The sequence below is a fragment of the Harpia harpyja genome, chromosome 3, assembly GCF_026419915.1.
Source record: "Harpia harpyja isolate bHarHar1 chromosome 3, bHarHar1 primary haplotype, whole genome shotgun sequence".
NCBI classification, from domain to species: Eukaryota; Metazoa; Chordata; class Aves; order Accipitriformes; family Accipitridae; genus Harpia; species Harpia harpyja.
The window spans coordinates 38,410,870-38,424,458 of NC_068942.1; the positions used below are offsets into that span (position 1 = coordinate 38,410,870).

At 47.3% G+C, this 13,589-nt stretch overlaps 1 protein-coding gene across 1 annotated transcript; it reads right to left on the minus strand.

The window, feature by feature from the left end:
• Window positions 1–222: 222 nt before the first annotated feature.
• On the minus strand, window positions 223–12,921 carry LOC128139505 (transmembrane protein 178B-like). The gene is made up of 4 exons (XM_052781991.1): window positions 12,450–12,921; window positions 5,060–5,173; window positions 3,679–3,816; window positions 223–1,890 (listed from the first exon to the last, which is right to left on the minus strand). Exons 1-4 carry the CDS (start codon window positions 12,826–12,828, stop codon window positions 1,646–1,648), a joined length of 876 nt encoding a protein of 291 aa, XP_052637951.1. The 5' UTR covers window positions 12,829–12,921; the 3' UTR covers window positions 223–1,645.
• Window positions 12,922–13,589: the final 668 nt, after the last annotated feature.

The window sequence follows — 13,589 nt, forward strand, 5'->3', positions numbered from 1 at the left end:
CAGTGAACAGACCATACAGCTTTATTAGAGTCTTTGAAACTTCTGAACTAACACTCATTTTGCAAGGGAGAAGTGAACACGATTCACACATGGATGATGTTTTAACTTTGTCATTTAAACATAATTCTGGAAGCTTTAACATCATTGGTGAATGCGTATATGAGCTCTCTGGTGAATCAGTCCGGTAATTAATCAGAAAGAATTCAAGGTTTCATCCACTGAGCAAGTCTTTCAGTACTTTTAATGCCAGTTGAGAATTACAACTTCCATTTAAAAATTACACTTTTCATAAATACACTGACTTTAGCTTTAAGTATCTTACATGCCACTGTATTGTATTTTAAATACAATGTAAACATCTCCAAATGCTGGCCATCTCATCTTTACCTGTGCAGTTTTTGGACGCTTGGGAGAGGGGCAAGGATGTGAGGGAAGAAAGAATAGATGAATGAAAGAAAAAGGCACCCCAAAGTACTTTGGCTGATGTTCCTGAGTTAGCCCTAGTACTTGCACTGGTTCCAAGGTCCTTGCCCCGCTTTTTGGAGAGGGAGCTTGTTCCAGTGGAGCGTGCGTGTTCTTGACACGCTGTGCTCGGGGGCGTTTGACATTAGAAAGGGGTGAGTGGTGAAGTGAGCAGAAGCCACGCGTTCCTGAGGAAAATACATTGCGGTTCCTTTGGACGTTACTATTAGAGGGGGCTGTACATCTTCTGCTATTTTAGCAGTACTGGTATTTGAGCTTGGGGAGAATTACTCATCTCCTTTCACAGAACAGGAGTTGCACCCGCAAGTTAGTTAGGGGGTGAAAGTTGATCCAGCAGCTCAAACTATGACATACTTTCAGAAATATACCCTGGCCTCTAGTGGAATAGTTACAAGCTGCACATTGCATACATCTCCCCACTAAAACAAGGGTATGTTAGTTAGCCAAATGAGTAACCTTACCTGTGTAAGAAGCTGAGGAAAACTTTCCCCTCCTTTCCTAAAGTCAGTAAGAGTTGTTTTTAGAGTCTTGCTGCTCAGTTACAGCTGGCTCCTTTTGGAAACAGCTTTAGTAGTAAGTAAATAGCTGATGCCACAGCATGGAATAGCACAGATTTCTGATTTAAATGAATTAATACTAAGAATGGGCTAATTCTTTGGCCTAAACCTCAGCTTAAATCAAGGTTCTTTTGGGAAATGATGGCCTGAGCCAACATTAGACACGCCTGTTGCAAAAGTGTTCAAGCCAACTTCACGTAGCTCCTTGCCCTAATTTGGGTCTGAATTACACAGACCTGCAGCAATAGAGTTGGTGCGTAAACATCCCTTACAACTGGACAATAACAGGACCATGGAGGTACAGTTCAAAAAAACAGCACAAAAAAAGACACAGCCTTGGACTTAATCCCTTGTAAACAGAAGAAAACCAAATCAAAAGAACTGTCCCCCTTAAACCATCAACGAGCAAATCGCCAATAATTCAAACCTGGAGTTACTTGCAATGTCTGTGTCTGTGACTGGAGGCTGTAGCAGCATCCCATGGGCTGGTATTTCCACAGCTATGGCACTGCTCTCCACACGCTGACATGCCATCTCTTCCTGGTGTTAACCCGCAGCTCTGCCCAGGCTGCGCTTTCCAGAGTCTCTCCTCGCTCCCTCCGAGGTCACACAGCCCCATTTTCTTGTCTGGGTTTTTGTACGGACGCCCGAGAAGTGTTGAGTGATGGGGCCAATGTGCAGAGGAACCCAGCCAGCAGGGTGAGGCCCAGGCCTCCCCAGGCACAGAACATGGACCAGCCATAGCCATGACTGATGTCCTCTGGCAGCCCATAGACGTAGCGAGGATAGCGAGATAACTCAAAATTGATCCCAGCTACGCATGTGCAGAGTGAGATGATACAGCAGGTACCTGCAGGAGAAAAGCAGGAGCGTTCTACACTGCCCTCAGGTTAATTATGCTCTGGTTTTTCCCTACATATTTTCAAAGTCATGAACTTTCAAAATCAAGAATTACCTTTTTTTTTTTTTTTGTGTGTCCTACCAGTCACTCTTCTTACAAGGGGGGAGTGACAGGGGGTGGGGAAGGCAATATATGTAGGACTGTGGGATACCTCACTTCACAAATGACCAATATTGCCTTAGCTCCCTCTGTTGCTATTTCGAACTCAGTCATGTAGTTCATCATGCTTCAATTCCCCCGAGAAGTTCCAATGGCTAATGGCATCACATTCCAAACAGTACTTGGGCAGTTTCTCCTATGGAAGGTAAATAGCTGAAGCCCAGGGCTGCAAAGTGCAGCACTGCTTAGTTTCTACTAAGCGCGTCCAGACTCTGGACAGCTGTAGCCTAGGCCTATAGAAGGTGCCCAGGTTTTTGTTATCCACTAAACATTCACTAAGCACCTACACAGAGAAGCAAAAAAGCCAGAAACTTACAATGCAAGGCACTCCAGTATCTCTAATATACACTAGTACTCAAGGTTGAGATGATCATTTTATTCTCTCCAGCTCTGGATCTGTGTCTAAACACTAATGACAGCTCTTGCTGCTGACAGCATGACTATCACGGTTAAGTGCAGAAGCACTCAAAGGGGACCCAGTCTACCTGTTCCACTTACTTAAAATACTTTACTCTCTCACTGCTGTGTGATAAAGAAATGAAAACGTTCCCAAAGGAAACTGCAGTTAAGCAGTATGTAAGAGGACAGCACAAGCCTACCTTCCAGCCTTTCTAGCAGCATGCCATGCCAGCAGGGTGGTTTTTCTGTGCAGCTCCCCAGAAATACTGCTTGAGAAGGCTCGTTTATGGCAAGAGATTTCCTCCCCTCCCCCCAAAAAAGTGGCACAAAACCAGTGTCACACCTATTTGTTTAACTAACTGATCTAGATGCTGTTATATCACCACATTCCTTGCTTGCAGCCATTATAGATGCTGACACTGGGCCTCTAGGGTAGCAGCTCTGGCTTTTAAGTAGAGCCTCATTTTTCATACCTGAAAGTTGCCTATTTACCGCTTGCAATTTAAGAGTCCCCATCCCAGGAGCATCTCAGCTCACCCTTTGGGTGCATTTGTTGCTACTATGCCCCTTTCAAATAAAGACAAAACACTGCCCGTTTTTGAGCTGAACAATCAAAGTTCAGAAGAACCTTTGGCCGTGCAGAAAGTCTGCTCCCAGCCAGGAGGAACAGATGTAACACCCCTGGCAAGCACTGAGCTCATGTCCTTACCCCTGGGCCAATGTTCTCCAGGCTTGGCTGGGTTTGGACTTCATTGTTACCCAAAGATGTGAGCATCTTTCAGCAGCAGAAAGGTGCTCTACATTGATTGTTTGTTTGTTTATTAAGATTCCCTAGAGAAAACTGAGCTGAGCTGTCTGACATGAGCCACAGGCTCCACACACTTGGCGCAGGCAAGAGGACTGTGCTCATTGTGCACGTGTTCCCTGTGGCTACACACCAGCTCTCCAGAGCAGAAGGCTTGTGTATGTACAGCGGGGTCTACTCAGAAACATGCAAATACCCATGCAAGCAAGTCCTGCCTAGTGCTGGAGGTGGTAACTCTGTGTTGTGCTGATGGTTTGCTGCACTAAAGAACTGCTTTGTGTGTTTGCTGTGGACTGACTTTACTTTTAAGAGCACCTCCCCAGCCAGCAATACTGACTGTGGTGACTTCAGGAGTAGAAGCAAAAGGCTCTCACCTCCCATTAGGAAGAGCAGCCCAGCCACGTACTGCATGAGCTCCTGCTGTTTGCAGCAGCCCAGCACACCAATGATCCACCCAAACAGGATGATGGAGACTGCCATGCCAATGAAGCCAGCTGTCATCCTCCGCAGATCTGAGGAAAGAGAAAGGAGAAAAGCAAGAAAGAAGACATGAAGATGGTGGCACCCAGACAGGACAGCCAGGGGAGAGTCCAGACAGATTTAGATTTGCTGGTTCTAAAGTTTATACTTCACCCATGGCCTCCTCCTTCTGTAGCTTCTTTGAGGTAGATAGTTTGCCCATTACACTGAAACTAAAGGAATCCAGCTAACTTGACTCCCTTCTGCTGGGCACTGTACAACTAGAAAGCATTTCTGGCCTGATCAAGAGGAATACTGGCCAAATACTCCCCAACATGGGACAGAAGGGACACGTTATGAATTCAGCAACGATTTGTAAACATTAATACTGCAACGGCTTTTTTTTTTTTTTGGTGGTGGTGTGTTTCTTTGGGATGGAGTTTGTTGGGTGTCTGCTGAAAATAGAAATAAAAGAAATAAATGAAAGGGGACGCTGAAGAGAAGTAAAGGACTAGCACATGGAAGGAAAGATAGTGTGAACTGAAAAGAGGAACAGTGGGAGGACAGAAGCAGACAGTAGATCAATACAGTATGACGGGAACAACTCCAGTAACAAGCTCTAAAAAAATGCTTCGGCACCAGTGATATGAACAGCACTTTGTCATCCATAATATAAGTGCTGTTCTTGTCTCCTACTAGTTTGGTCTCTAGCTGGATTTCCTCAGCACTGAGGCTCACATGACAGGGGCTAGGCAGAATTATGTGAGGCAACAGAACCAGAAAACAAACACAGAGAGAAGCAGGAGCAGAAAAAAACTGATAAAATCATTCTCAGTGGCAGGCTACAGGTCAGTCATCTGTGTGGGAAGGACTTGGGCATCAGGCAGCTTGTGGGCTAGGAGCTGGTAACAGGAGGTTGCAAAGACAAACTGAGATGGTCCCTAAAAGGGCTGGTTGCCACGGAGCTGCACCAGGTCACTGGTGTGCACACAGAAAAATGCAACAAGAGCTATACAGACTATATGGTGCTGCAGCACCTTTGCTGTAAGCCAGCTAGGAATTGCCTGCCCCCAGATCCAGAATATGATTTCACCTTGCGACATACTACACACATGCCTGTATTCCTGAATTCACCACTTAAGCCCCTCCAAATCTCATGTCCCCTTTCAATTATACTGTCAGCTGCTTGCCCTTCCTCACTAACAAGACGGCTAGCTTATTCAGAGCCCTCACTTGGCATTGCATTAAGGCATTAAGTAATCCAAACAGTCTTGTACGCTGCTTTAGGTTACTTACGGAGTGCATGCCACTCATCCTGCCGGATGGTGTTTGTGATGTTGATGGGTAAGTTGCGAGGCAGAGAGCTGGAGGTGTAGTGGTACTTCACAGCAGTGCAGCGCTGAATAACTCCTGTAAAAGAGTCATCAGTGTGAAACAGCATGAAACTCCTATGCCTTGCATTTGCTGCTGAGTTGGCTGGCCCAGCAGAGCTCACACAGGGGAAGCCTTAGTTCAGTAACAGAGCAAACATAAGCAAAAAAGAGCTGTTTACTGCAAAGGCTTTGGGGATCGGGAAGGGAGGGAGCCTTGCTACAAAAAAACACCAGCAAAGAGGGAGCAAGGTGCTGACCCAGGCAGGCTTCAGGAAGGAGTAGCTGAAGACAAACAGTAACGACAGTCACCAAAAACAGCTCCAGAAGCTTCCTAGAGGAACTGGTACAATCTCTTTGGGATGGCTGAGAAGACAAGAACATGGCCAAGTACCAACAGGCCTGCTTTGTCTCTAAGACGACAAGAGTTGAATCACTTTTTGAAAGTTTTGAATGAATGCTGGGAAGTAAACTACATGGGAGAAAAGTTTGAATTCACTCCAGTAGTCATTAGCTCTTTGCTTTACTTTCAATGAACAATAGGACCCAAGTAGGCTTGTTTCTGTTATAGCTTAAAGTGTACCCCAGATGCAAATGTGAACCTACGTGCATGCTCCTCTTGAAAGGGATTTTTAGTTTAGGAAACAACCGGTAACAGAGAAGATTCTGGGGGTGGAGGGAGAGGAAGGTGCCTCACCGTTCCTGTTATAAATAAAGTCAGGGCCAGGGCAGTGGGGTGGGGAGAATCAACTTGGATGGTGGGGTGGAAGAGAGCAGCCAGAAAGGTAAAAGAGCTACATAGTACAAAAAGTTACCCCTTAAACAAGGGCTACAGGGTCATTACAGCTATTTAAATGCTGGGGCAGAAGAACCATTCAGAAACAATCAGTTGGCCAGTGAGCTAATTAAGCTGGTGAACAATCACTAGCAGGGAGCTGCAGACTCAGTGACCAGCTTTGCAAAAGACACTCGAAAAACCAGAAGAAATGGGCTTTGTGCTGCTCCCGCAGCAATGGGAGGCATGAATTTGTTTTATAACAACGTTCACTGGGACCGTACTGACCTGGTTCCTGCAAGGACCTGCAAAGAGGAAGCCCCCGCTTCACAAGATGAGGAGTTGCACACAAGAGGCCCAGCCAATTCCAGCCATCAGGCCAGGGAGGGAAAGGTGATCTGAATTTTCCCACATTAACAAAACAGTGACATTTGTTACCGAGTGGAACAAGCAGACATGTAAAGAAAGTGCCCCAAAAGGGGAAAACCCAAAGCTAGACTTCCAAAAGCCCCTGAGCAGCAAAGCATTTCAAGCTGGCCCCCATCCTCAGCTGTGCTTCCCACCCCCCCTTGCCCTGCTGTGGTTCCCAGCCGCCTCCCCCAACACCACAGGGCGCTGGCACAGATACACCCATACACGGAGTTGCTGCCCTTCACCTCCAGCCGCTCGCCCTCGGCCTGCGGAGCAGTGCACCCGCTTTGCGGCTGTTTCAGAACAAGTCTGTCGCGCTGCCTGAGCAAATGGATCAGCAAGACAACCCAGTAATGGAGGATGCCAGTTCATTTGCAAAAGCTCTGTAAACATCTGAACTAAGAACTTTGGCCATATACAGCACATCACAGTATCTAATTAAATTTCACCTATAACTGTTGACTGAATTCAATTTCAATATTGACATGATTTACATGTGTTGTTGAAAAATACGTCTATGGTACAAACTAATGACATCAGATTTTAGACTTCAATGCACTGGATTCATTAAAAGTAAGATCTATGCACTTTTACATATTCCAATTATAAAAGTAATATATATGAAGCAGTATTTTATATGAGAGCAAGGATTACCACTTTTATAGCTCATTAAAGAAAAATCAAAGACTAGACATGTACATTCCTTATGATCAAAGCTATGGACTCCTCAGCTAAAATGTCACTGAGAAAATCTTTGTATTATTACAAGAGTTTACAAGTAGACTAAAAGTAAAAGCTCTCCACCTGGTTTAGCAGTTTTCAGGTTATTTAGAAGTTTTCAAATATCAATTGAAAACTGATTATTTAGAAGTTCTTTTCTAAAAAACCTGGTTTATTAGAAGTTTTCAAATATCAATTCATTCTGCCTCTGGTTTAAAAACTTTACTCCTAATCCTTTCTTCCCCAGAATTCAAAGTGCTAATTTTATGTAGGTAGCACATAAAATTGTATTAAAACAGCAAGTTTGCAAAACAAAGCACTCAGGAGATAGAGAATTTTAGGGTTTATGCTCAGTGCTGACCTCTGATCCACGGGCTTGGTGACAGCCTTTGATTACACCATCACAAGCTGTTTTTCCAATCCGATTCCCACTTCTCTGAGAGCACAGGCTGGACCTGCTCTGGTCTAAGCCACTAGAGGCAAAACAAGGGAGGCCTCTCTCTGTAGGTCTACTAGAAAAGCTCAAACAGGTAGGCAAGAGAATCAGAGGATCAGGGAAGCACTGAGGGTGATCTCTACCCACTTTCTCCCAGAAAATCGTAACATGCACCCAGGCAATCCTCAGTAGCCAGATTTTGCATCTGCAATCACTAGTTCATGCTTCCCGTTTTCCGAGTGAATCTCTAAGTCTAATTTTCAGTGATGCTATGCACTTAAATATAGCCAGGTACTCCACGGGGCTGCATTTAGAGTGATATAACACGTTGTTCTCCAAGTACTCAAGAAAACAGGAAAAAAAAAAAAATTAGGTTTGCAGTCTCAAAGTTATTGTGAAGTCAAAGGCATTTCAAAGGTATTCCAGTAAGTCCATTGTCCTAAGCCCTTATGTACCTTCAATCACAGTCTATAAAATAGGGACACCACCCTGCCCTCCATTTCAGGAACCTGCTAGCAAAGTGATTTTGCTTTTGTTTAATAACACACTGAGATAAGCACCATCAGAAAGCCCGCCAACATTAAAAACTTTGCCTTCAGGCAAGGGCTTGAATAGAATGGAGTCATGTGGTGAACAACAAGTGAGCAAGCATTGCCTTTTTTGGCAGACAAGTTGAGAATACAGGACAGAAGGGGGCAGGTACTCATGTCATTAGCTTACCATAAAGCACACGTACAAGAAAAAGGTTATGCAGACAGCCTGATCCTTGCATTTCTTAGGGGCATTAAAAGAACACTATGAAAGTTGCATGTGCAATTTTCTTGATTAAAAAATAAACATAAGAAGCAATGAACTGCATCTGGCAGTGTCACATTGACACTTTCATGGCCGATCTACACACCTGTGCCTGCCCTCCCACAGCCAACATTGTTTCTCACACTTTGTCCTCAGTGTGGGGGTTTTTTTCCCCTCAGGATTGCAACTGCAGACAGGTTCCCCTCCCGTACCCTCTCACAACCCTTGGGACACTACATGTGAGTGTCCCTGGACAAGTCCTTTCTCCTGACTGAACACGAAGGCAGGAAAAGATCAGAGGATGCTGGCTAGAAAGAATTTCTGAACCTCCAGATACTGAGGCAGAGCACAGGCCCCTTGTCCCTGGGCTGCCAGACACCTGGAAACCCAGACCCAGGCCTGCTGTGACACATTCAATTTGTAATCCTGGGCTCAGCACACCCCAACTTTCTCTCAGTTTAGTTTTTGTCTCTCTCTGACTTTGAAACATTCAGGTTTTCTTCTCTACTACACTGCCTATGAGCCAGCGTTATGAGGAGGAAATGCAGGGCTTCTCATTTTCAGTTCTGCTACCTGGCCCAGTCCTATCTTAGAGCAGTTTGGCGCTCACACAGCTGGGAGACACCCTCTCCTTCTCACCACGAGCACAGCCAAGGAGCAGCCATGGGCAGTTAACAGTGAGCTACCAGGTGAGGTCTGGCCCTCCCCTCCCTCATGCCCCAGGACCGAGCGGCCACTGAAACTCCCTTGTCTATTCCCACCATTTCTGCCCAGGATTGTGGAGAGCGTCACAGCTATGGGATCACTCTGTCCACATCGTCACCCAAAGGCCACTAGATCTGGTCAATCAACCTTCCTTTAAAACACCACGATAACTCTTACAGATCATATTGTCTGACAGACCACACTTACCAACAGCCATGACCAAACTGAGTTTGTTAAATATGCTACTATAATAGATGCTCTACAGACCTCACAATCATTCCTGTAACTCTTCCAATTTATCATCAGTTGGAAAGGATGGGAAGTACAGACACCAGGACTGAGCCGTTTTCTCTCAAGGGCCTCATTACTGCCATAAACTGTTGTGTTCCTCTGCTTAAGCATCCAGTGGTTCTTCTCACTTCCTCAGCCACATCATGGTACCAAGAAGTCATTTCTGCCTAGTATGTGTGAGACGTACCAGTCCCACCCCAGAGTCTTTTCAGAGCAAGCTTGAAAAGCAATAAAATCCCCAGTTTATGAACAGCGATAAAACTTTTCTAATTCCTTCAATTTATTGGTGTTAAAATGCATGTTGTTCAAATGAACCCAGCAAGTTATCCAAAGCAGCCTATAAGAATGGATCTTTCCTAATTAATCATTTTCTACTGTCACCACTTCGTAAACAACATTTTTTTCATATTAATGGAGAAGACCACTAAACAGCATATAATAAATCCCTGCAGGACCTCACTACTTAAGAAGACTCCATGCAAAAGGTTTTTGTTGCAGCATCAGTTATCCAGTGTATAATCCACACAGCACATGCTCTACGAGATGATGTATAGTGCTCAAGTTCTCACACTCAGAGAGTCCCTCCCTACACACACAGATCCTCTTTGTTTCCCCACCAAGCGTTTCAGTTCTTTGGCTGCTATCTTTTACTGGTTGCTAATCTCCATTTTCCCCATTTGCTTTGTACATTATTTCTTCTTTTGCCTTCTTAATTGTATTTTTAAAATGAAACTATCTATTTTTTCACAGTTCCAAAACAGTGATTTTGCATTTTAAGAAAAATCCCACACATCATTCCACTCTTACATTTAAATATTTCCCACCTCTCCGTTTTGCACTACATTTTTGAGTCCTGCTTTTTCCTTTTAAATATATAAAGTGAATATATTTTACATTTTTTTAAAACTATATATTTTAGATATATAAATGTATGCATGTATAGGCATCATCAGCTAAAATGCTCAAGTATGAAAGTTTCCACAGAACTGCTTTGTATTAATAGCAGTAGACAAATACAGGACTAGAAATCCATGGAACTATCTAAATGGATAAGGGTACTTATGGCCTTAGTCATTTTTTCAGAATTCAAGAGAGACCCAGAAAGGAAAGAAACCTTATTCCAGAGCTCCTAGAAAAATGGAGAGTATAAACCCAAACCAAAATTACCACAGGACTGTCATCAAAAAAAAAATTTAAAATTTACTCCTCTGTCACTAAAAGCCTATAAAAAAATCTCTAGTTTAAGGAATATTAGGAATATAAGAAGGCGTCACACATCACCAAAGAGCTAGCTGAAAACTTACTGCAAATTGAGGAGAAGGTAGGACTTTCAGAGGTGAACAGTAGTGATCTTCAGCTCACGCTAGGAAAAAAACACCTGTTTTTTTCTTTTTGGAAGCCCCAGATCTAGTATCGTGCTTGAGATAACAGCTCAGCCACAGCCACACCTGACCGCTGGCCGGAAAAGGCTGCTTAATCACAGTTGCCAGAGAAAAGATAGACACAGCGGGAACACAGAAAGGCTGCTAGTAAAGCAGGTCAGGGGAAGGGATAAGGAGGGAGTCATACTTATTTAAAGACCTGACTCTACAAGAACTATTATTAATAATTTCCCTCTATAAGATAACACATAAATCTTTACAGTAGCAACTGCAGACTTAATAGGCAAAGAATATGAGGGAAGCAAGGCTTGTAGGGAAAGGCAAGGTCTTTTATTAGAACAGCTGAAGAAAAAAAGGAAGTAGAAGGAAAACCTTTTGGATTTAGAGTCCCTCCAGTTTTACACATCAGACCCTGAGGAAGATCATCACCACCCTGTAATGCCCTTTTCCATGCAGAATGCAGACTCCAGCCTCTCTGTCTGACCAAGGTAGTGTTGGGAAAATACCTCAGAAACAGAAGTATTGAGGACCAAACTACTATCCTTCCCATTCCTTCCCCCAACCTTTGCTAATCTCAATGGGAGCTGAAAGCATTTGGCTTGATGTGAAGCAAAAAAAACAGATAAATATTTTACATGACAGGCACAATTAATAGAAAGAAATAAATGAGCTGCCTTTTAGTGAAATGAGATCAACATGGAAATAAAAATGAAAATGCATAAAATGGATCCTAGGAGATTAAATAGAGAAAGAAGCTAATCACACAGCACTAGAGTTTCTAAAAGTAAGAGTCACTGCTGTGCATTGGAAAGGAAGGACAAAGACGGGCTGAGCTTCACAGTGCCAGTCTATCCGTCCTCTGCTGTGCAGGACTGGCGTCACAGTTGGAAGTCACGCTGAAGAACTGCTCCCACTTTCTTAAGATAGCATTTCCATTTTGTGCCTCAGTGGAAGCTCTGCTCCCAACTCCTACTCTCCCTGTGCTAATACGTACCTGCTGGAACAATAAGTCCTGTTACTTATCATTAACCATACACGGCATTTCTCATCCTAAGTTTGTTTTATATGTAATTTATTTTGACTTAATGGGTCAGCCCACTACATTATTTGTACCATCCAGTCCAGGAATTTTATTCATACTTTGTGAACTGCTCGGCTTTGTACCATGCGCCACAACAGCAGAAGATCCACAGCTTTCTCTCCTGTCACCCCTGGAGTCCTGAGTGATATCTGCCACCGTGAAGGTGGCAATCCCCTGCAGCAACGAGAACTCCCCCATGCTAGAACAGGAACAACAGGTCCCTTTCCCCTTGCTGCAAACATCACGGAGCTATCGGCAATACGGTACATTTCTCAGCGCTCAAGAACAAGAAGGTGTCAGGGTTAGGAGAATGACCACCCAGACCTTGCTCGAGTGTCAGCATCAGGCCCCGCGCTGGGCCACAGAAGGGGCTCTCCGAGGACGCGGTCCCACCCAGCACTGCAGCATTTTAAGAAGACAGAGCGGCGTGCAACCCCCCGGGACAGGGTCAGGGCCACGCTCGCCGCCTCCCGCACGCCAGAGACACCTGAAGCCAAGGGGGCCGTGCGGGGCTGCATCCGCGCCTTCCCGCCGGCCTCTTCACGCCGCAGCAGCGGCAGCCGCGGCCCCACCCGCAGACCCGGGGCCCCGGCCCGGCCGGGCCGGGCCGGGCCGCGCCGCGCCGCGCCGGCAGCCGCGCTCAGCACCACGGACAGCGGCGGGCCCCCGCCGCCTCCCCGCCGGGGTCGGGGCCGGCGCCGCCCTCCCCCGCCGCCTCACCTTTTCGGATGAGCTCCTCGCTGTCCGGCTCGTAGCCCGCGCGGTGGCAGCGCCTCCAGAGCCCCGAGACGGTGGAGTTGAAGCGGCGGCCGCAGTGCGAGTCCAGAGCGGCGGCGGCGGCTGCCGGCGCGGGGGCCGGGGACCGCCCGGGCAGCAGGGCCCGCGGGGGCCGGGCGCGGAGCGGCAGGTGCGAGCTGGGCGCCGACATGGAGCCGGGCGGATCGCTGCGCTTGTGGCCGAAGCCGCGGCAGCGCTCGCGGTGCCGCCGCGCGTCCGTCTCGTACCAGGAGTCGGTGCCGATGGCCACGGCCAGGAGGGCGAGGGCGGCGGCGGCCAGGAGCAGCCCGGAGCCGCTCAGCGCCTGAGCCGCGGCCGCCATCTTACCGCGCCGGGGGCGGCAGGGGCGGGCGCTTCCCCTGCAGGCCCGGCTGGGGGCCTCCGCCCGCCGCGCCGCCCCCGGAAGGAAAACGGGGCCAGCGCCCCCCTCTCCTCCCCTCCCCTGTCCAAGCTGGGTCCCGCACCGGTGTAGCCCCCCCAGGGCTCTCCAGGCCCGGTCTCAAGGCGGTCCCGGGAGCCGCTCGCCGCCTCCCGCCACAGCGCCCGGCGAGGGGAACCCGGCCCCGGGCTCCTGCGCCGCGGCACGAGGCCCCTCAGGGCCCGCGCGCGGGGCAACGGCCGCCCTAACGGCCGGCAACGGCCCGGGCGCGCGCGCAACGGAACGGCCCCGGGCGGGGATGAGCGGCCCCCCCCCCCGCCGTGTCCGCGGCCTCCTCTTGCCCCGTAGTCGCCCCTCCAACGACGCCGGGGCTGGCGGCGGCCCCGAGGGCAGAAGGGCAGAGATCAGGCCCGCTAACCAGCGAGAGGCCCCGGAGCTCGAGCAGTTTTTCAAACGTGGGTGAAATACAAAACGCCGCTAGCAGCAGCATGTGTTGGCGTTTCGATGACGGTTTCTCCTCAACCCTTCGTTATCAGTTAATGGAAAATAAGGCCTGAAGAGCTGAAAAAAATGTCAGTCTATTTTATGCAATGAGAAGCAGGCTAAATCCAAACCATTAGTTAAATGCAACATTTCCAAGGGCACAAAATCCCTTCTGATCCTGCTTGTTCTATGGGACTTGTTCCTCCAGCTGCAGCACTACC